Here is a 23790-nt window from a genome sequence, read left to right as displayed (position 1 = left end):
GCGTGGCATCGAGCCGGAGCTGCGTGCCCAGGTGTTGCGGAAGGAGCAAAATGCCTAGGTGTTCGAGCATATGTGGCTGCCATCGCCGCCACAATATGTCGGTGAGTTGCCGACGAGGTGGAGCTTTGGAAACTCTCTTGTGTTGTCGGGTTGTGTAACATCGAGAGATAGAGTTGTAGTTTTTCTTTTCAAGTGTTGTCTCCCTTGCTCAGTGGGGTTTTCCTATCCATAGACTTGGATATGTAACCGCATTGAGCCTTGCATGGTGCCCGAAACCTTGTAACTCATACTCTTTCGATTCTTTCTATTCAAATCGACACACAAAGCGTTTGTGTGTTTGCAAAATAATAAACTGCATAGTCCAAGGAGAAGTGTTACAAATAGTTTCGCTTAGATCTTAATCTAACCAGCCAGTCGGTGTTTGTCCAAAAGCCGCGTCCCTCCAAGAGAACACGAACCTTGTAACTGCCTCTGATTTTTGAGTGCATTGGATTCTGGTTGTGTATGGATTTGATTGTCTAGCATTTATCAGAAATATTTATCTAATGTGCAAATCATATAGACGCACGCACCGGTACATCTTTTACGTGCAAAAGGCACAAATGATTTGTTTTTCTGTTTCTCGAATAATTTTGTTGCTTAGTTCCTAGCAGTGTCATGTGAATCATTATGTCTAAATCTTGATTAATCATTTGGGCGAGTTGCATGTGATGAGATTTTTCTCATGTATGATATACATGGCTGATTCTTTTCCTGTGTACAACATGCTTGAGCAAATTTGCATCAATGCCATTTCATTTCTCCTTTTCTATAGTTATGTTGCACAAATAACTGAGGGCCCAATATGCCAATGTGTATACATGTCCTTGAATGGTACGTACAAACAAATATATTGACTGATGTGTGGAGGACACATGCGAGAACAGTGAGTCCTGACTACCAAGTGACCCAAGTGATAGGAAGCGTAGCTTTCCCAGTTCGATGAGTAAGCCTAGCATGCGATAGGTGTCATGTTTTGGTCTCGGTGACCTATAGGTCCTCTGGCACATGGTACCAGACAACTAGGAACTGCCACGTTCTGTCGGATAGGTGCACCACCGAAGTGAGAATATGTTGGGGAGGGGGGAGGGGTTATTCTGATTTCAGGATGTTTTCTCCACCTCACACCATCCTCAATAAGACATGGTGAAAACCTAAAACAAGAAATGGGACCCCTCGGTTGACGAGAGACCAGGGGTCCGCTACACCTCCAAGCCATAAAAAGCCTTCAGAAGCGGGGAAGACCGAAATATGGGGCGTAAGCCCTAGCCTCCTAGGGATAGCCTTCTTTTTCTCCTCTTGTCGCACTGGTTTTGGTCGTTGATGAATGTCTTTTTCTATCTTTTTATTGGAATTTTAGTACAACCATTTTTCTGTTTATAATGAGATAAGAGGGGAAGAATCCCTTAGCTCACTTTTATAGAAGCATTTGTGAGCACATGCCGGTATTGTGAGCACAAAGACTTCTAAGCACATGCCGGTATTGCGAGCATGGAGGCTCGAATCAAAGTGGGCAAACATGCATCAACCGGGCCTACCATCCAACCATGTTTTAGTTCTCTATTTTAGGGTATAATTTGGTGGAATGTAAGTTTCTTGAGAATATTTAGGAAACTAAGTTAGGATGGTTATTTTTTTTAGGAAGTTAGGATGGCTAGATAAGTGTCCACGCTGCATATCTCTCTAATTTTGTCGAACAACCTTTTTTGCTAGTACGCAAATGAGGTACCTATTGTATTTTGTAACTCATTTCTATGAGAGAACCAATCTGTGGTTAGATGGTTAGGAGGGAAGTGGCTCCCCCAGCCTATTAAGGATTAAACCCCAGGTTTGACACTTTGGTATCTCAGAAAGACGGAATACTCTTCAGTGGAAGACTTTTTGTCGATACCGAGACGTCTGTGGTGATTTTTTCAATCTCAAGATCCGTCATATCAGTTTCTTGGACTTGATCTCTCAGGGGTGCTCGCAGGGGTAGGGTGTGCATGTGTTCTAGGAGCGGGTGTCTGAGCATCCGCGTCAGTATCGTGTTTCGAAAAAGAACTCATCATTTTGATAGTTTATTAAGAAAAGAACCCTCTAAATAATAGAGGAAAACTAGTTGATTCTTAGTTGAGTGAGAATTATCTCAGGTGAGGTCATAGAATATTATTTGGAATTGAATGCTAGCATGAATCATAAGAAGCCCAACAATTTGAACCATCTTTCTCAGTTGCAACCCATGTTGTAACTCATGTCTAGCACGGATCATAGAACTATCCAACAGTTGAAGCCTTTTTCTCGGTTGCAACTTAGCACGAATCATGATGCAATCATGTGATCTACGAGTTGGCTAGACTTTCGGTTGCCCCTCTCACTCTCCTGCTATTGTACATGCCGACAACACATAAAAAGTTAGCGGATCCATGCTTGCTAGTTCTCATGAATGAGCAACTGTGATGCCATCAGTAGGTAGAACGAATCACGATGCCATCGGTAGGTAGAACGAATCACGATGCAATCATATGATATATGAGTTGACAGATACTTTCGGTTGTGCCCCTCATTCTCCTGCTATTCCGCATGCCAACGACACATACAAAGATAGCTGATCCACGTGTGCTAGCTCTCATGAATCAACAGCTCTCACGCTAATTAATACGCATCAATGCATAAATCTATTGGCATCTTTGTTGGTTTAGTCAGTCTTGAATGTTTTAAATTTCATCCATCTACGTGAGGCTACTGAATAACAATCATTCATTTTTATGTTTAATAGTAAGAATATTATTTGGCCCGTGTAACCTGCCCACCATCAGGCCCAGGCCCAGCCCCCAAAACACGGCTTCCGTTTCCATCTCTTGCGTTTTTACCTTTTTTTTCTTCTTCAGCGCAAGGGGATTGGAAGGGGAGAAGGCTCGGCTCGGGAGATAATAAAAGGGAAAAAAGGCTTCCAGGCTTTTAGCTTAGGGTTTCTCCGCCTGCTGCTGCCTCCGCTGCTGCTTCCCATCTCCGGCGACACCGCGTCGACCTCCGCCGGCGAGGAGACCCCGCTGATCGAACCTCTCGGCGGCGCCGTCCCGGATCGGCCGCTCCACCGCCGGATCGAGGTGCGTCCCCGCCTCCGTGTCGAGGTACTAGTACTTCCCGCTGCTCCTCCGTATCCCCGTCGCGGCAGCAATGCTTGACCCGCTCTGCCTGCGCGGGTCTAGCGGGTTAAGCTTGGGCGGGTGCTCTACTCCCGAATCGCTCCGCCCCTTCGAACCGGAGCCGGTGTAGCGACTCTGGGCGCGCCGCGCGCGTGAAGTTCGAGGGCGGCGGCACGGATCGGCGCTGGGGTCAGCGACCAACTGTGGCTCGCGACCGACGTTGGCATTGCTCTCCGATGGGCACGGGCTTAGATTTTATTTCGGCGATCTGTCTCGTATCGAGCTTGGAAAATTCACCTGGGCGTGGGGGGCGATCTAGGTAGCTAGGTTTGTTAGCTTAGTTAGGTTCATGCTTCGAATTTCGGGTTGCTGCCATACGGTAATGTCAATGGAAACAGGATTAGCTAGGTTTAGCACACTTAATGGCGTCTGGTTTGTAATTACAGTTGTTTGCAGCACTTGATATTTATGCTGTTTTTTTTGTTTGACTGTTTAACGTGTACACATAGACTAGTGCTCTGCTGCTGTCATTGTTCTTCCTTCTCTTCTTTTAAGTACTCAATTGCTTGATGTGTAGATGTATAAGTTAGTTTAATTGTTTGCTGAGGTTCAGGGTCTCCTACCACCATTGGCTATTACTTATATGCGTGCCATCAGCTGAACATTTGACTACGGTCTTGAAAACTTTATCCTGTGTTGACCCTCATCTCCATGTTTAGTTCAAATAGAACCCCATGGGTTAATATATCTTTTTTAAAACTAATCTGTATTTTTAAACACAACGGCGTGACTGGTGGGGTGATAACCACACCCAAACTACAACCAAATCATGTCATGTCATGTGTTTGAATCTCCTGTTTGCTCATTTGTCAAATATTTTGACCTTTGTCCACTATAATGGGAATATTTACCGTATATTTGTTACTAAGGCAACCTACACCTACGCAGGTGGTACACCTTTTGGTGTGAACTGAAGTATTCAGGATTGCCACATTAGTTTTCTTTATTATTTATTTTTGTTGCCTGGGTTTGCTCCATCTAGCTTACTGTTCCTACCAGCATGCACTTACCAATGTTTCTGCTTCTTTGGCCAAGCTTTAAAAACTATGTACTTTGGAGCATCTATACTGCATGCCTAGTTGCTTAATTTGCTTTTTAGCAGGATACTACTGAATACTTTGTGAAGAGGACTTGAGCACAGGCTTGGTGCAATGGCGAACATGAACATAACTGGCATCTTGGAGAAGGTATCCATTGCTTTAATTTACATCCGTTGATATTAATGAATCTTTTTGCTCTTTTATAATGCTTTGTAATATTTTTTTTTGGTGTATGCGCTTTCAGATGACAGGGAAAGATAAAGACTACAGATATATGGCGACGTCAGATCTGCTTAGTGAATTAAACAAAGAAAGTTTCAAAGCAGATCAAGACCTTGAACCAAAGTTGACAAATATTATTATTCAACAACTGGAAGATGCTTCAGGAGATGTTTCTGGCTTAGCTGTGAAATGGTACTAGTTTTTTCCGTAAACTGTATTTACTTAATCCATTTTTTATGTCCTTCATGTTTCGGCATCCCTGTGTTCTAGTTTCTGTTGAAGTTATCTTGTCCAAAAAAAAGACGAATCACATTTCTTTTTGTTATGTCTTGATTGGGGAGTTGGGGATCTGGCTGATGCTACTCGCTTATAGATGTTTTAGATGCATTAGCTGTTATCATGTTAAAATGATAATATACTTCCCTTTTATCTCGTAGATTGCCTATTGGTTTGCAACAGAAGACAAACTTCTGGAATTACGTTATCTGCTGTTTTCTCTTGATTCAGTTATTGTATCTGTGGGGGCTCTTTTTTTGCAGAGAAATCTGATACCCAGTTGTTCTGTTATTTTTTCCTACATCTATTCGCTATATCTAACTCATTATTTCTTGTCTTGGTTAGCTTGGCTCCGCTTGTCAAGAAGGTTAGCGAAGATAGAGTAGTGGAGATGACAAACAAGCTTTGTGATAAATTACTCAATGGAAAGGAACAGCATCGTGATACTGCTAGTATAGGTCTGAAGACAATCATTGTGGAAGTTACTACGCCATCACTTGCTGAAAAGATTTTAGTTTCTCTTGCCCCACAGCTGATCAGTGGTGTCACCAGTGTAAGATTTTTTTTATTTCGTTGCTTGTTTCCCAGACTTCCTCTTAGTTGTCTGTAGACTTCTTAAGTATCATCACTGTTCCATAATATAAGCTGTTTTTGGGAAACTAATATAGTTTGCCAAAACGACTTGTATTATGGAATGGAGATAGTACCCTATTTGAACGATCTAGTTTGGCATGGTAATTCTAATTTTGAAAGGTGTGTGTATGCATAAATTGGTAGTAGCTTTCTGTACATCCATTGTATTTCACCCATTTGTTCAGTCCGACAATGGAAATGACCTGTTGTAAACTTTGTTCATTTGCGGGTGGCTATGAACGTGAAACTTGTAAATAATTTTGCATGTTTCGAGGGTTTGCAGAGTATAAATTGTTCCACACACTCCATTATGCTCATCATTTTGATGTTAAATCATTGCAAGTTATCTTTATACATTTCTTTTTTTCTTGGCAGGGAAAGAGTGCTGAAATTAAATGTGAATGTCTCGACATATTAAGTGATGTACTTAATAGATTTGGGAACGTGATTGCAAAAGATCATGCATATATGCTCACTGCACTTTTATCCCAGCTGAGCTCCACTCAAGCAAGCGTCCGAAAAAAGTCTGTTTCGTGCATTGGTACGCTTGAATGCATTTTGTAACTGTTAATGCTTGCATAAGATCGGATGATCATGTTTGTTTATAATGAGTGTAACATGTTGCCCCTCTGTTGCAGCATCGCTTGCTCCATGTTTGTCGGATGATCTATTAGCCAAGGCAACTTTGGAGGTTGTCAAATTACTGAAAAATAGAAGTGCAAAGTCTGAAATAACTCGAACAAATATCCAGATGATAGGGGCTCTAAGGTACATGCATCAATATTCCAAGCAGCTTGTGTGTGCTAAATCTTCCAACTTCAATTTTTGCTAGTCCAAAAGTGGGTATAATGTTAGGGAAAGTGAATCTAGCTGGATGTACCCATAGAAAAATAATTTCAGGATGAAGGGATTTAAGAGTTTTGCTAGTTTCAGTTCATTTGATTACTGGAATTCATCTCCTAATATAATTTATTTTGACTTGCAGTCGCTCAGTTGGATACCGGTTTGGACCACACCTTGCTGAAGCTGTTCCTTTACTCATTAACTACTGCACAACTGCGTCAGAAAATGATGAAGAGCTCCGCGAATACAGCTTGCAGGTGATAATTTATCTTCAGTTGTTACTTATATTACTCGAACATATGCTTCTCCATGGTTATATAAACTCTTATCTTGTAGGCCCTCGAGAGTTTTATGCTCAGGTGTCCAAGAGATATATCCCCATATTGTGAGGGTATTTTGAATCTTGCTTTGGAATATGTGAGCTACGATCCTAATTTCACTGATAGCATGGAGGAGGACACTGATGATGAAGTGCAGGATGAGGAAGATGATGAGTATGTTATTTATTCTTGTAATACAAAAACATTGACTCCAATCATAACCGTAACATCTTTAACCTTTTCCCAGTGAGAGTGCTGATGAATACACAGACGATGAGGATGCAAGCTGGAAGGTTCGTCGGGCATCAGCGAAGTGCCTTTCTGCAATTATAGTATCTCGTCCTCAAACATTGTCCAAGATGTATCAGGAGGTATGCTGACAAAAACTAGTTAAACCATAATATTGTAGTTTGTCAACCTTGTTCTTCATGACGGCATCATTCTGCTTTGGTCATATTGCAGATGAAGTTTTTGAGTACATTAACACCATTTATTACCTTTTTTGATAATTGCATATATGGTATGCGGTGTAATGTATTCTGTTGTATGCAGGCTTGTCCAAAGTTAATTGACCGCTTCCGGGAAAGAGAGGAGAATGTAAAGGTAACTGCATGGTATTTCGTTGCTAACTTAGATTTGAACTTTCATTGTTTATCGATCTTATATGAAGTTTCTCTGTAATCCTAGATGGACATCTTCAACACGTTTATTGAGTTGTTGCGCCAAACTGCTAATGTGACGAAAGGTCAAGGAGACATTGATGAGTCTAGGTAAATACAAAATATCTGTTTTATTGATTTTTACCCACTGCACCACATTCTTAAAGAACTTGCCGTAAACAGCAAGTTCTATGCACTAGGCACTAAGCCCATATTGTCAACCTGTATGCTTTGCAGCCCTAGATGGCTGCTGAAGCAAGAAGTACCCAAAATTGTCAAGTCTATCAATAGACAGTTGCGTGAAAAATCAATCAAGACAAAGGTTTGTTCCTCAACTATCTTGTGAAGCATCTGTGTGTGGACTTGTAATTGTGATTTATATTGTTTTGTTGGCATTTACAGGTTGGAGCATTCTCAGTATTGAAGGAGCTTGTTATTGTATTACCAGATTGTCTTGCTGATCATTTTGGGTCTCTTGTTCCTGGGATTGAGAAGGCTTTGAATGTTAGTGAATTCTATTTTGTTGAGACGTTTCTAGTGCTGGACTTCTGTTTGTTTTTAACATACTGCTTTGTTGATAGGATAAATCTTCTACCTCCAACCTGAAAATAGAAGCCCTTGCGTTTACAAGGATCGTTATGGCTTCACATTCACCCTCTGTATTTCATCCGTACATCCAGGTATTGTAGCTACCATCTTTAACCACTGGCGACACTTGCAGTTGTTCCTCATTACTAAATGCTGAATAAAATACCCAGGCACTTTCCAGTCCAATATTATCTTCTATTGGAGATAGATATTACAAAGTCACTGCTGAGGCTTTACGGGTGTGCGGAGAGTTAGTCCGTGTCCTCCGTCCAAACTTTGAGGTTAGTCTTGTGCTCAATGTGCTGATGTCAACTTATAAGCATCCAATCATGCTGATTTTGAAGCTTTTGTTCTGCTGCTGTTATACAGGCACATTCTATAGATTTCAGACCATATATTGGTCCGATCTATAAAGCTATATTGGCCCGCTTGGCAAATCAAGATCAAGATCAGGTTTGGACCTCTCTTCCCTACATAATTACCTCTCTCTCTCTCTCTCCCCATCTCTCTCATGTGATCATATTTTGCCAGGAAGTTAAAGAGTGTGCCATATCTTGCATGAGCCTTGTGATCTCCACTTTTGGTGATGGTCTCCAAAGGGAATTACCGTCATGCCTTCCCATACTCGTTGATAGGATGGGCAATGAAATAACACGACTTACTGCAGTCAAGGTAAGCAATTATCTGTACCTTCAATTGAAACAATTAGGGACATGATGTAAACGACTTAACTATACCCTATTCAACTGAAACAATTAGGGACATGAAGTAAACGACTTAACTATACCCTATTAAAAGGTGAAGTTCAGTAATTAAAAGGTGAAGTTCAGTATAGTCAACGATATAAAGCCAAATGTAACTGTTCTGATCAGTGATGGGCTTACTGTGTTGGCTGGGAGAGATGGTTTTGTGGCAGGTTCAGTGGTGTAAACATAGCTTCAATACAATACGAAAATGTACCAATTTATTTGCGTGCATCTTGTCTCCACAATGCTATTTGTTTGCCATGTCATCATTTGCCTAATGCCTAGTACGCTATTATAAAGTTGAACCTCAGTATTTTTGGCATCTTATAAATCCAAATGTAAAATGTTCTGATCAGTGCTGGGCAAGGGCGCCGTGTTGCTTTGAAGAGCCATGGTTTTGTGGCATGTTCATTGATGTAAACATGTGGCATGTTCATTGACGTAAACATAGCTTAAGTAGAATTCTAAAATGCACCGATTTACTTGCGTGGATCTTGTCTCCGCAATTTTTGTGTGTACCCTGTCATTGATTGCCTAGTGGTTGTTTTCAGACAGTTTTTTCGCTCTCTGTTTCCTGTATGTCTACATAATTGCTTTTATTGTTTTACAGTATTATTTTTTTCAAAATGTTCATTTTTATACAGGCATTTGCGGTGATTGCGAGTTCACCTCTTCGGATCGATCTTAAATGTGTTCTGGACCATGTTGTTTCTGAGCTCACAGCTTTCCTTCGGAAGGTAGAGATATATTGTACACAATGTTTGTTTGTTGCCTTGAAAAAGTGTCTACTTTAAAGAGGACACCCAACTAGAACTTGAAGATTAACTTTTTTATCGTGCGCCCCTTCAACAGGCTAACAGAGCTCTCAGGCAGGCAACATTGGGAACCCTGAATTCTCTGGTTGTAACTTATGGAGGCCAAATTGGCTCATCGTCTTATGAAACGATAATCGCTGAACTTTCTACTCTCATAAGGTTTTTTTTTTCCCGTTTAGCTTTCTTCAGCAATTCTCCATTTTCTGCCTACCATGATGACTGATGTTGGCTTATTTATTGTGGCAGTGACATCGATTTGCACATGGCTGCTCTTGCATTGGAACTGTGTAGCACAATTATGGTTGACAGACGATCCATTCAAAATGTCGGTTTAGCTGTGAGACAGAAGGTTTTGCCTCAGGCTCTAATTTTGATCAGGAGTGCTCTTTTGCAAGGTCAAGCACTGCAGGTATATATATTCATCATATTTTAATATAAACACTTGATTTCTTCTTATGCTCCAACTGACAGAGGACATTGTTCCTGTCACAGGCACTACAAAAGTTTTTTGCTTCACTGGTCCAATCTGCAAACACAAGCTTTGAAACTTTGTTGGACTCCCTTATTTCCACCGCCAAGCCATCACAGTCAGGCGGTCTTTCCAAGCAGGCCCTATCCTCTATTGCACAGTGTGTTGCTGTGCTATGCTTAGCAGCTGGTGATCAGAAGTGTGCATCAACTATTGAAATGCTTAAAGCCATTCTAAAGGATGACAGCTCTGCTAATTCTGTAAGCATTTTCATGGACGTCTTGTGTTCACCAGATTTACACTTTGCATGTCGTACTTGCGAACTTTGCCTCTACGGTCTTACCGATTCTTCAAAGTTAGCTTAAAAAAATTCATTTATGGGCATCGTGTAGCTAGTAGCATTGTGAAAATGGGATATTACGTGCTCTCTTACACTGGAGTATGTATGTGTTCTGCTGTTCTCAAACTATTAAGTGGCTAGTGCTCAAAATTTAGTATTTCAACGCTGAACTTTTCAATTGAAGGTCAAACAGCATCGTTAATCAATTAGAGCAAACGTATCGATAAGTACTCTATAGTGTAATGATCTTGAAACACTGTACTGTAATTAAGCATATCTTACGTCTTGGTAGAATTAGTGCCTAAATATTATGGGGATAAACAAATCATTGTTATTTGCTATTGGTTGATTGCTTACATTTATGTTTAAACTCAACGCTGAACTATTGTACTTCTCTTTGTCATTTGTTAATTGCTTGTAATATGCTTTGCAGGCTAAACAACACATGGCCTTGTTATGTTTGGGAGAAATTGGAAGAAGGAAGGATCTCAGCAAACATGTTCAAATTGAGAATATTGTCATTGAATCATTCCAGTCACCTTTTGAGGAGATAAAGTCTGCAGCATCTTATGCCCTTGGAAACATTGCTGTTGGCAATCTGTCAAAGTATTTGCCATTTATCTTGGATCAGATTGACAATCAACAGAAGAAGCAGTATCTCTTGCTTCATTCATTGAAAGAGGTTGGTTCTAGTGGAATTATGTTTTTTTTACTAAGAAGCACCTCCCGTAAGACTTGTTTAATGTGTGCTCTTTGCCAAACCTATCAGGTAATTGCACGTCAGTCTGTTGATCATACTGGCCAGAGTGAGCTCCAGGACTCAAACATTGTGAAGATATTGGCATTGCTCTTTAATCACTGTGAAAGTGAGGAGGAAGGAGTCAGGAATGTGGTTGCTGAGTGTTTAGGCAAAATTGCACTTATTGAACCTAATAGATTGATCCCTGCTCTAAAGGTATGAAATGCGGATTAGCAAATTTAGATTTCACGTTGAATTTATTATGATTATATGGGATCTAATGTGGCATTTCATATATTTTTGTAGGAACGCACATCTAGCCCAGCAGCAAACACAAGGGCTACAGTTGCAATTGCTATAAAATATTCAATTGTGGAACGGCCTGGGAAAATAGATCCAATAATGTACTCTGAGATTTCTACTTTCCTTATGTTGATTAAAGATAGTGACAGGGTAATTTACTTCGTGAAATAGTCTTTATATTTTTTTAGTAACGAATGTTTGTAAAGTAAGTTGTGAAGCTGACACTTGCATTTGTTGTTTTGCACCTTGCAGCATGTGAGACGTGCAGCCGTCCTGGCATTGAGTACAGCCGCACACAATAAGCCAAATTTGATCAAAGCTCTTCTTCCTGAATTATTACCTCTTTTGTATGACCAGACTGTAGTGAAGGTATCGTTTCCTAAAATGGTTTCTTGTTTTTTTTCCTTAGTTATGGCTGCAGGGGTGTTGCATATAATTTACACCTAGGAAGTAATGAACTAATGATATCCTTCTTTGCAGCCTGAATTGATCAGGACAGTTGATCTAGGGCCTTTCAAGCATGTCGTTGATGATGGGCTTGAACTTAGGAAAGCTGCCTTCGAATGTGTGGACACATTGCTGGACAATTGTCTGGATCAAGTGAATCCGTCATCCTTCATTGTTCCATTCCTCTTATCTGGCTTAGGCGGTAAGTACAGTTTAGAACATTATATATTTCTTCCTGACACTTTAAAGGGTGTGTTTAGTTGGTGGCTTGGGTGCCCAGATTACCCCCTAGCAGAAACCGGTTATTGGCTTGGCCCCCAGATTACCATCTTAGCATAGTTTTTGCGTTTTTGTTCTGGATATGGCCCACATTTCTTATAACTATTCACACATTTCTTTCTGAACCCTACATTATCATAATAATCTTGGTGAATGTGTTTCCTCAATATGAACTTGCTAATCAGTTCTTAATGTACTGCTTATTGCAGATCATTATGATGTAAAAATGCCTTGCCATCTGATTCTCTCAAAGCTAGCAGACAAGTGCCCATCTGCTGTTCTTGCAGGTTTGTTATAATCAAGGACCTTTAAATGGATGTTTCATATTGTGAATGCCCTTTCTGATAGTATTGTTATCCTGTTTCAGTCCTGGACTCATTAGTTGAACCTATTGAGAAAACTATCAGTCACAAACCCAAGGGGGATGCAGTGAAGCAGGAGATTGATCGCAATGAGGACATGATTCGCAGTGCCCTTCGAGCAATTGCTGCTCTAAGCCGCATAAGGTAAAGCTTGACTCCGCCCTAGAAGTTCATGATTAATTCTGCTTTGGCCAAAATTTGAGCTGTCTGCTGTCATCTCTGTTTTGTTGCTACGAAAAGAAGGCGTGTTTAGTTGCACTATAGCCATAGGCCATAGCTTCTGTGCTTGCCGAAATCAAATCTTAAACTAATCCCGATGTTGACTTTCATCTGCAGTGGCAGCGACTACAGCATGAAGTTGAAGAATCTGATGAACAAGATAACGGCCACTCCTTCACTTGCCGAGAAGTACAACTCGGTGCGCAGCGAATGAATGCTGAATTTTTGTACATGGTAGAAAATAGGCCGAGTCGACTTGGTACCTGGGTCCACTAATTCCAAGGCTAGATTGATATATTGTATGTGTTACCGACCCTTTTTGGCTGAGAGGTTGTGCGAGAACATGTGGACAAAAGGATGTTGATTATCCAGCATTCTTTTCTTGTACAAAATCTGGTGGTGATCCATTTGAAGTGGTACTTAGTGCGAAGTATATTTGTACTCAAGTCAATCGTTTGCAGTTCTGATTCTGTGGGGTAACGTGAGTGCAATGCTATGCACGTTTGGGTAGTTTGCTAGTAAGAGCATCTCCACTCGTCTCCCCACAGAGCCCCCACGGCCACTTTTTTTCATCCGGACGGCGAAAAACGGCCCAATCAGGCCCCCGGTTTCTCGTTTTGATCCGGATTTGAGCCTATTTTCGTCCGGACTCCCCATGCCATCCCCGGCCCCCCGGGGAGCGCTCGGGGACTCCGGATGAAGCTAAACCAACCGCCCACGCCCACGTGTCTCCTCTTTCGTCCGGATTTCCCGAGCCGTCCTATTTTTCCCCGAAAAACGCCGCTTGGGGAGCACACGACTGGAAATATACTGCCCCCCACGCCAAATCTTTCTCCAATCCGGACGAAAATTTCGCCAGATTTAGGCGTGGGGAGCGCCAACGAGTGGGGATGCTCTAACTATGCTCTTTAGCACTGAAAGGCCTTGTTTGTAACTCAGTTTTTGTGAGTACTAGTGGGCATAATCCCAATTCAGGCCTCGTTCGTTTAATACCTACGAGGCTTGGATTGATCTGGATTAGAGCCCGTTCCTGGTTTTCCTGCCCGGCGCGATTTTTTTTCCAGACCTCCAAAGTTGGCTCTTCGCTTACTCCCTACCGGTAAAATTAGCCCAGTTAATCCCGTCATCTTCTATTAAAATGGTCTGGAAAAATTCCAGCCCCACTTGACGTCTGGAAAAAATTTCCCGTCCGCGGCTGCAAGAAAAGCAAGCGCAATAGGTGTGAAACGGAGACTATTTGAACTGTTGAAGACATGCCAGTGATTAGAGAAAAGGAATTACCGGGAGTTGTTCGGGTTTGGGTGAAGAGTTGGGATTCACCCAATCCACGCCTGGATGGAATCCATGTTTGGATTCAATCCAATCAAAACGAACAAAGCCTCACTAGGTTAAAGGTAGGGTATTGGGTATTGAGAGAAATAAGACTTCGAAAAAAGTGGGAATAGGGGGATTTGGGGTTTTGTGGAAATTATTCTCACGCATCCCCACTGTTGTCAAACAAGGTCTTCATTGGAAAGTAATTTTGGTACGCAGCTTGGAGAAGGGAGTGTAGTCACTTCCAGTATTTGGAGTTCAACCCGTCCCATATTTGATCATCAGTCCCATAGTTGCTTAATGTTTAATGTGGCAAAAGCCCGTCAGGTGAAAGTGGTACTTCCTTGGATCCAAATCAAAATTACTAGTCAATGATTTATTAAACGACAATATTTTACCTATCTATAATCTGTAACCTGCAGCTGACGACAACTTTTTGAATCCTAGTACTAGTAAAGTATATCAGTTTCTCGATGAAAATCATAGAACCTCTTTTGTTTCCTGGCCTAACTTTGTTTGCCACAAATAGGCAGCCGAGCCAGAATAAAACTAACTAACATTTTACTTGCCAAGCATGAATCCTGTAAATTAGGATTTGCCTATGTGCATCAATAACTCATAGTAAGATAGGCAACAAGGTGATAACAAGCAATATAACATCAATCATAAAGGTTATCACAAAGTAGAGTGCATAAGTAAAAGAGCCCGGTTGAGTAGTAATCGAGATGTAGAGATGGCGATGTGTTCCGAAGTTCACACTCTTGGAGATGCTACTCTCCATTCCAGCTATGTGCTAGCAAAAAACAAGGCACTCCAAATACCATAATGGCGCATTGTATTCTCCTTGAGTCTTTCACCAAAAAGAAAATACTCGATCCACTAAGAAACACTGGAGGGTGGTTAAGCTTGAGGTGAGATCCACAACTTAACTGGAGCCTTCCAAGTGAACTCCATGAAGGTCATAAGCTTGAGGCAAACTCTACAATAATTGGAGGCTCCCAAGTAATCTTCACCATAGCCACACTACCACGAAGACCACAACACCACAAATGCCACAACACTAGAAAGCCCACAAGGCCACAAAGGGCAACAAACTGTCTAGGGTTCCAACAACCCAAGAGGTATAAGTTCCGGGTACAAGAACCCAAGAGAAATCACACACGGACTCTCACTTTACCGAATCTCCATAGGGAAATTAAACCGATGCACCTAATGCAGCGGCAAGAACACAAGTGCTCAAATTCTTCACTCCCAAATTCGAACAACAAAGTTACAAAAGCTTATGGAAAAACAATGGAGGAAGAACAAGGAAGAAATACACACACAAAAAACCCCACGATCTAAATTTAGTAAGTTCCCCTCGCTAAGAGAAGATTTTGATTGGTGAAGTAGCAGAACTAGATAATGAAGATCTTAACAGTTTCAAGATGGAACATCTTTCTTGATTCTGCTTTGTTTGATGAAGTCTTGCGGACTGCTCCCCATAATTCACTATGAGAGAGCTGAAGGAGATATGCCCTAGAGGCAATAATAAAGTGGTTATTATTTATATCTTTATGTTTATGATAAATGTTTATATATCATGCTATAATTGTATTAACCGAAACATTAGTACATGTGTGATATGTAGACAAACAAGAAGTCCCTAGTATGCCTCTTAAACTAGCTTGTTGATTAATGGATGATTAGTTTCATAATCATGAACATTGGATGTTATTAATAACAAGGTTATGTCATTGTATGAATGATGTAATGGACACACCCAATTAAGCGTAGCATAAGATCTCGTCATTAAGTTATTTGCTATAAGCTTTCGATACATAGTTACCTAGTCCTTATGACCATGAGATCATGTAAATCACTTATACCGGAAAGGTACTTTGATTACACCAAACACCACTCGCGTAAATGGGTGGTTATAAAGGTGGGATTAAGTATCCGAAAAGTATGAGTTGAGGCATATGGATCAACAATGGGATTTGTCCATCCCGATGACGGATAGATATACTCCGGGCCCTCTCGGTGGAATGTCGTCTAATGTCTTGCAAGCATATGAATGAGTTCATAAGAGACCACATACCACGGTACGAGTAAAGAGTACTTGTCGGAGACGAGGTTGAACAAGGTATAGAGTGATACCGAAGATCAAACCTCGGACAAGTAAAATATCGCGAGACAAAGGGAATTGGTATTGTATGTGAATGGTTCATTCGATCACTAAAGTCATCGTTGAATATGTGGGAGCCATTATGGATCTCCGGATCCCGCTATTGGTTATTGGTCGGAGTGAGTACTCAACCATGTCCGCATAGTTCACGAACCGTAGGGTGACACACTTAAAGTTGGATGTTGAAATGGTAGAACTTGAATATGGAATGGAGTTCGAATATTTGTTCGGAGTCCCGGATGAGATCCCGGACATCACGAGGAGTTCCGGAATGGTCCGGAGAATAAGATTCATATATGGGAAGTCATTTTATGTGAATTAAAATGATCCGGAAGGTTCTACGGAAGGTTCTAGAAGGTTCTAGAAAAGTCCGGAAGAAATAAGGATGGAAGGTGGAGTCCCAAAGGGACTCCACCCACCTTGGCCGGCCAACCTAAGGGAGGAGGAGTCCCAAGTGGACTCCCCGCCATGGTGGCCGGCCACCCCACCAAGGAAAAGGGGAGTCCCACTCCCCTAGGTTTGGACACTTGGAAGGTTTTGGTTGGGGTCTTATTCGGACTCTTTGACCTAAGCCTTGGGGCTTCCACCTATATAAAGAGGGGGAGAGAGGGGCTGGCCGGCCACTCAAGCCACCACCATGGCCGCACCCCTCAAGGGTGCCCTAGCCGGCGCCCTCTCCCCAAACCCTAGCGGTCTCTCTCTCCTCCACCATATCCCGCACGCTTAAGCGAAGCTCCGCCGGATTTCTCCACCACCACCGACACCACGCCGTCGTGCTGTCGGATTCAAGAGGAGCTACTACTTCCGCTGCCCGCCGGAACGGGGAGGTGGACGTCGTCTTCATCAACAACCGAACGTGTGACCGAGTACGGAGGTGCCGCCCGTTCGTGGCGCCGGAACCGATCGTGATCAAGATCTTCTACGCGCTTTTGCAAGCGGCAAGTGATCGTCTACCGCAGCAACAAGAGCCTCATCTTGTAGGCTTTGGAATCTCTTCAAGGGTGAGACTCGATACCCCCTCGTTGCTACCGTCTTCTAGATTGCATCTTGGCTTGGATTGCGTGTTCGCGGTAGGAAATTTTTTGTTTTCTATGCAACGTTATCCTACAAGGGTATCGAGCCGTGTCTATGCATAGATGGTTGCACGAGTAGAACACAATGGTTTTGTGGGCGTTGATGCTCTTGTTATCTTTAGTTTGAGTACTTTGCATCTTTGTGGCATAGTGGGATGAAGCGGCTCGGACTAACTTTACATGACCGCGTTCATGAGACTTGTTCCTCGTTCGACATGCAACTTGTATTGCATAAGAGGCTTTGCGGGTGTCTGTCTCTCCTACTATAGTGAAGATTCAATTTACTCTTCTATTGAAAACATTAGTATCAACGTTGTGGTTCATGTTCGTAGGTAGATTAGATCTCTCTCGAAAACCCTAAACCACGTAAAATATGCAAACCAAATTAGAGACGTCTAACTTGTTTTTGCAGGGGTTTGGTGATGTGATATGGCCATGATGTGATGATGAATATGTATGAGATGATCATTATTGTATTGTGGCAACCGGCAGGAGCCTTATGGTTGTCTTTAATTTTCATGTTGAGTAGTATTTCAAAGTAGTTGTAATAGTTGCTACATGAGGTGAACAACTATGAAGACGGCGCCATGAACCTTGACGCTACGCCGACGATGATGGAGATCATGCCCGTTGATGATGGAGATCATGTCCGTGCTTTGGAGATGTAGATCGAAGGCGCAAAGACAAAAGGGCCATATCATATCACATATGAACTGCATGTGATGTTAATCCTTTATGCATCTTATTTTGCTTAGAACGCGACAGTAGCATTATAAGATGATCCCTCACATTAATATCAAGATAATAAAGTGTTCTCCCTCGTATGCACCGTTGTAACAGTTCGTCGTTTCGAAGCATCTCGTGATGATCGGATGTGATAGATTCAACGATTCACATACAACGGGTGTAAGCCATGTTGCACACGCGGAATACTTGGGTTTGCTTGACGAGCCTAGCATGTACAGACATGGCCTCGGGACAACGGAAACCGAAAGGTTGAACACGAGTCATATGGATGATATGATCAACATGTTGATGTTCACCATTGAAGCTACATCATCTCACGTGATGATCGGTGTTTGGTGTAGTGAATTTGGATCGTGTACCACTTAACAACTATGAGGGATGTTGTATTAAGTGGGAGTTCATTAGTAATTAGATTAAAACATGAACTAATTATCATAAACATAGTCTGAGTAGTATTTTGAATTAATTTTGTAGTATTGGCATCCGTTTACTACTATGCGCTAGTCTTATAATTGAGATAGAAATACTCGTTAAAATCTGACAAGAAACTTTACGGATTGGTACCGTATTGTTAAAGAATCAAGAATTGATTAAGTCCTATTGCAAACTTTTAGTAAACCTCATATTGTTGATTCAAAGAGCTATGGTTTCAATTAGTACCTAAAGTTATCTTGTCTCCGTGAAACTTGAAGTTCAAATCTGTTTGAAAAGTAAGGAGCTGAAAATTTAGTTTTCAGAAATAATCAAGGTATGAGATATATGTGATATCTAAGACCTTATTGCAAGATGATAGAATATAATTTGGTGAGACTACATGAACTCATAAGTTTTATGGGAATGTACGAAGGTTGAAGACGCAAGGCGTCACAATCCTCCAACTATTGGGGCACTAACGATATTCGCATATCCATGAAGTGACCATCCTAAATATGCACCGTTACTAAAACTCGTCGTTTCGAAGCATCACGTGATGATCGGGTGTGATAGATTCTACGTGTGCATACAACGGGTGCAAGCTAGATTTGCACATGCAAATACCAAGGTTAAAACTTTACGAGCCTAGCATGTACAGACATGGTCTCGGAAAGTCGTCATGATATGATGGATAAAATTATGAGTGAAATTGTTCATCATATTACAAAGTTACTAATAGTGAAATCTGGAACACTTGTCATATGATGATCAACTTCAAAGTAAGAACCTCAAGGTTATTGGTATTTGACTAACAAACCTAGAAGTTATTAATGTTGAAGTGTTTTTCTGAATAATGTGGAAAGCTAAAAGAGAAACTACAAAAGATATTTTGGCAGAAAGAAAAGAAAAGACTAGAAAGTCTAGCTCAGGTGTATATAAATGATATACATGTTATGGTTGTATTCTTAGTTAGGTCACACTATGAAATTCTTGGGTATTAGTACTATATTGGTTGGTATGAAGTGTCATACAAAACAACGCAATACAAGAATACAATGGCCTAAGTGACTGACAAGGAATATGATAGAAATGCACGTCTGGAACAAAAATAAAGTGTTATTATGTTCATCGTTGGCATTCTATCTAGCCATTAGAATTTATAATAAAGAACTTAATAATTGTTATTTTGCTCTTGTCAAAGAAAAACAATGAGTTGTTCAAATTATGACATTACTCCATGAACGATGGATAAGTTATTATAAATTTTAATGGTGAAACACACATACATAACACTGACGCTAAAATGCCATAAGGCAAATGATTTGAATTCCACTTATTTGTGGAACCGCCATTTAGGTCATGTTAGAAAGGAACGCATGAAGGAACTCTATGCAAATGGATTTTTTGAGTCATTTGATTTTTGAATCATTTGGCGCTTGCAAATCTTTTCTAAAGAGAATGATTAAAATACCGTTCATAGGCCAAAAGTTGAACGGGCAACTAACTTAGTGGAAAAATACATGATGATGTATGTGGTTCACTGGGCATAGTTGTGTGCGGAAGATTCTTCTACTTCATGAAAACTTCAAACAATGAATTGAGTATATATATATGGATATATTCGATAAGGAAGAAGTTTGAAACATTTGAATGGATTCAAATAAATTTCAGCATGAAGAGGAAATCATCGTAATAAAAAATCAAATATCTATGATTGGATCATAGTGGAAATATTTGAATTACGAGTTTTAGCGAACATCTAAGAGAGTCATGAAATTGTTCTACAACTCACATTTCTTGAAGTATCATAGTGATGATGAAGTATCCAAGAGATGTATCCAAACCTTGTTGGGTCAATGATGAGATAAAATATTAATGCCATTATAATTTTTGTGGATTATGCTTTAGTGACTACCGCTTTTACACTGAATAGAGCATCATCATGATCCGTTGAAATGACACCATACAAGTTATGGCATGGGTTTAAACCTTAATAGTCCTTTCTTTAAATTTTGGTCTAAGAGTTTTCAACCAAAATCGGATGAATGTCTTTGTTGGTTATCCCAGAGATTTAATTGGGAATTCTTCCCACGAGACAAAGACAAAAGTGTTTGTCAATGTTTCTTATTTCCAAGAAATTGTTTCTAGTGAAGTTTTTGAGTGGGAGGACAATATAATTTGATAAGGTTTATGAACCTAAGCATAATGATCAGAGTAGCGCAGCATCGGAATTGGTTTCGGAAGCGGTCACAACGATCATGGCTCCCATGACTACAAAGTGTTTTAGCCATGGAGATCGAAGTACATATTGAACCTTGTAGGTATGGTTTACTTTGTGATCAAATAAATGATTTGTGGACAAAGGATTGATTTTGAACAATAATAAACCAACTACAAACAAAGAAGTTATGATGGGCCCTGACTCCGTTAAAATGGCTATACGCCATGAAATCCAAGATAGATGAATACTTTTTGAAAGTAAATGGATCTATGAAATTGATGGACTTGGATGAAATATCCTTGAAGAAGCTCAACTTGTCGAAAAGTTGTTTACGACAAAGTTAAAAGAGTTGACTACGATAAGATTAGATCTTCCGTAGCAATGCTTATAGTCTATGTGGATTATTCTAGTAATCACTACATATTTCTTTTATGAGATATGTTAGTAGGATGGCAAAATACACTACTTAACAGAAGTATGTATACAAGATACAACCAATTGTTTTGCTAGTCCGTAGAATACTAGATAGGTATACGAACTTCAATTGGATGAAGTAAGTATCACGGAGTTGGAATCTTCACCAAGATGAAATAGTCAAAGAGTTTTTGATTTCATCAAAGACGATGAAGAGGTTTGCATTTGCAAGAAATTAAGTGGGAGCGCTGAGACATATTTATAATACTTTATGTAGATGACATATAGTTGGTTATAAATAATGTAATTATATACTTGATTAAAATGTTTCATTGAAAATTAACTTCAATGAAAGGATATGGACTAAAACATATTTAGTGTCAAGATCTATGAAGATAGATTGAAACACATAATAAGTTTAAGTCAAAGTACATAGAATGGATATTGAAATAGTTCAATATAGAAATATTAAGAAAATGTTCTTGTCATGTGAAGGTTTAACAAGACTTGAGTGTATCGGACACTCAATGAGTAAAAACACATGAGTGATTATAGATCACGAATAATATGTACACAATCAGATATCTTGTGCTCTAAAATGTTATGAGCATATACCGGAATGATTCATAAGATGATCATGGGACTGTACAGTAAGAATATCCTTGAGTACTTTAGAAGAACTAAGGATATATATATTTTTGTATGAAGAAATGACAAACAAATCGCTGTAAGGTGTTACACCGATATTGGTTTTGTCATATATAAAATATAATTTCAATCTCAAATTAGACTAAGTGTTGTTTAAAAGGTAGCACAATGAGCTAGAAGTTGTCTATACTAGATTTAGAAGGGTTCTAAATATTGTGACGGAATCTACAAAAGAAGGCAGAGTATGTCATTGTTTTGACAATGACAAAGGATGTTAAGTCAAGAGGTTCTTTGAGAACTTGGTGTATTTCCGACAGAGTCAGAACTTTGAAGCTATATTGTCTGTGACAATATTAGTGACATATTTCAGACCGTGGAATTAAGGTTCCATTAGAAGACCAAACATATTTAATGCCGACTCATTTGGAAATGAGTGATGCGTTGAGACGCAAATGAATTACAAAATACATACGGTTCTGAGCATGTCAGATCCGTTGACTAAAACCTCTCCTGTAAGCAAAACATGATAAAGCACCAGAAGGCCAAGGTGTTATATCTTTACAAATGTAAACTAGATTATTGACTCTAGTGCAAGTGGGAGATCGAAGGAGATATGCCCTAGAGGCAATAATAAAGTGGTTATTATTTATATCTTTATGTTTATGATAAATGTTTATATATCATGCTATAATTGTATTAACCGAAACATTAGTACATGTGTGATATGTAGACAAACAAGAAGTCCCTAGTATGCCTCTTAAACTAGCTTGTTGATTAATGGATGATTAGTTTCATAATCATGAACATTGGATGTTATTAATAACAAGGTTATGTCATTGTATGAATGATGTAATGGACACACCCAATTAAGCGTAGCATAAGATCTCGTCATTAAGTTATTTGCTATAAGCTTTCGATACATAGTTACCTAGTCCTTATGACCATGAGATCATGTAAATCACTTATACCGGAAAGGTACTTTGATTACACCAAACACCACTGCGTAAATGGGTGGTTATAAAGGTGGGATTAAGTATCCGGAAAGTATGAGTTGAGGCATATGGATCAACAGATGGGATTTGTCCATCCCGATGACGGATAGATATACTCTGGGCCCTCTCGGTGGAATGTCGTCTAATGTCTTGCAAGCATATGAATGAGTTCATAAGAGACCACATACCACGGTACGAGTAAATAGTACTTGTCGAGAGACGAGGTTGAACAAGGTATAGAGTGATACCGAAGATCAAACCTCGGACAAGTAAAATATCGCGAGACAAAGGGAATTGGTATTGTATGTGAATGGTTCATTCGATCACTAAAGTCATCGTTGAATATGTGGGAGCCATTATGGATCTCCGGATCCCGCTATTGGTTATTGGTCGGAGTGAGTACTCAACCATGTCCGCATAGTTCACGAACCGTAGGGTGACACACTTAAAGTTGGATGTTGAAATGGTAGAACTTGAATATGGAATGGAGTTCGAATATTTGTTCGGAGTCCCGGATGAGATCCCGGACATCACGAGGAGTTCCGAATGGTCCGGAGAATAAGATTCATATATGGGAAGTCATTTTATGTGAATTAAAATGATCCGGAAGGTTCTACGGAAGGTTCTAGAAGGTTCTAGAAAAGTCCGGAAGAAATAAGGATGGAAGGTGGAGTCCCAAAGGGACTCCACCCACCTTGGCCGGCCAACCTAAGGGAGGAGGAGTCCCAAGTGGACTCCCCACCATGGTGGCCGGCCACCCCACCAAGGAAAAGGGGGAGTCCCACTTCCCCTAGGTTTGGACACTTGGAAGGTTTTGGTTGGGGTCTTATTCGGACTCTTTGACCTAAGCCTTGGGGCTTCCACCTATATAAAGAGGGGGAGAGAGGGGCTGGCCGGCCACTCAAGCCACCACCATGGCCGCACCCCTCAAGGGTGCCCTAGCCGGCGCCCTCTCCCCAAACCCTAGCGGTCTCTCTCTCCTCCACCATATCCCGCACGCTTAAGCGAAGCTCCGCCGGATTTCTCCACCACCACCGACACCACGCCGTCGTGCCGTCGGATTCAAGAGGAGCTACTACTTCCGCTGCCCGCCGGAACGGGGAGGTGGACGTCGTCTTCATCAACAACCGAACGTGTGACCGAGTACGGAGGTGCCGCCCGTTCGTGGCGCCGGAACCGATCGTGATCAAGATCTTCTACGCGCTTTTGCAAGCGGCAAGTGATCGTCTACCGCAGCAACAAGAGCCTCATCTTGTAGGCTTTGGAATCTCTT

At 40.8% G+C, this 23790-nt stretch overlaps 1 protein-coding gene across 2 annotated transcripts; it reads left to right on the top strand.

Moving 5' to 3' along the window:
• Positions 1-3042: 3042 nt before the first annotated feature.
• Positions 3043-12973, top strand: LOC124651045 (cullin-associated NEDD8-dissociated protein 1-like). Of its 2 annotated transcripts, none has more exons than XM_047190195.1 (29): positions 3043-3128; positions 4330-4414; positions 4512-4681; positions 5111-5318; positions 5774-5939; positions 6037-6166; positions 6384-6498; positions 6578-6735; positions 6809-6932; positions 7114-7164; positions 7249-7331; positions 7458-7542; positions 7623-7724; positions 7802-7900; positions 7979-8089; positions 8178-8261; positions 8340-8480; positions 9199-9291; positions 9407-9528; positions 9616-9778; positions 9862-10098; positions 10612-10860; positions 10948-11133; positions 11224-11370; positions 11473-11589; positions 11701-11869; positions 12156-12233; positions 12314-12452; positions 12645-12973. In XM_047190195.1, the coding sequence occupies exons 2-29, from the start codon at positions 4379-4381 to the stop codon at positions 12739-12741; spliced, it is 3660 nt and encodes a 1219-aa protein (XP_047046151.1). In that variant the 5' UTR covers positions 3043-3128; positions 4330-4378; the 3' UTR covers positions 12742-12973. The 2 variants fall into 2 exon arrangements, with proteins under 2 accessions (XP_047046151.1, XP_047046152.1); XM_047190196.1 differs by having other exon boundaries at positions 3113-3128; positions 4327-4414.
• Positions 12974-23790: the final 10817 nt, after the last annotated feature.

This window comes from Lolium rigidum, chromosome 5, assembly GCF_022539505.1.
Source record: "Lolium rigidum isolate FL_2022 chromosome 5, APGP_CSIRO_Lrig_0.1, whole genome shotgun sequence".
NCBI lineage: Eukaryota > Viridiplantae > Streptophyta > Magnoliopsida > Poales > Poaceae > Lolium > Lolium rigidum.
The sequence above is the reverse complement of the archived record's forward strand: the minus strand, read 5'-3'. Positions and strand labels throughout refer to the sequence as shown.

Coding starts and splice junctions, on each gene's coding strand:
- LOC124651045 (XM_047190195.1), top strand. CDS start 4,379: ATGGCGAACATGAACATAACTGGCATCTTGGAGAAG. Junction 7,543..7,622: donor AAAAATCAATCAAGACAAAG/GTTTGTTCCTCA, acceptor TGGCATTTACAG/GTTGGAGCATTCTCAGTATT. Junction 8,481..9,198: donor CACGACTTACTGCAGTCAAG/GTAAGCAATTAT, acceptor ATTTTTATACAG/GCATTTGCGGTGATTGCGAG.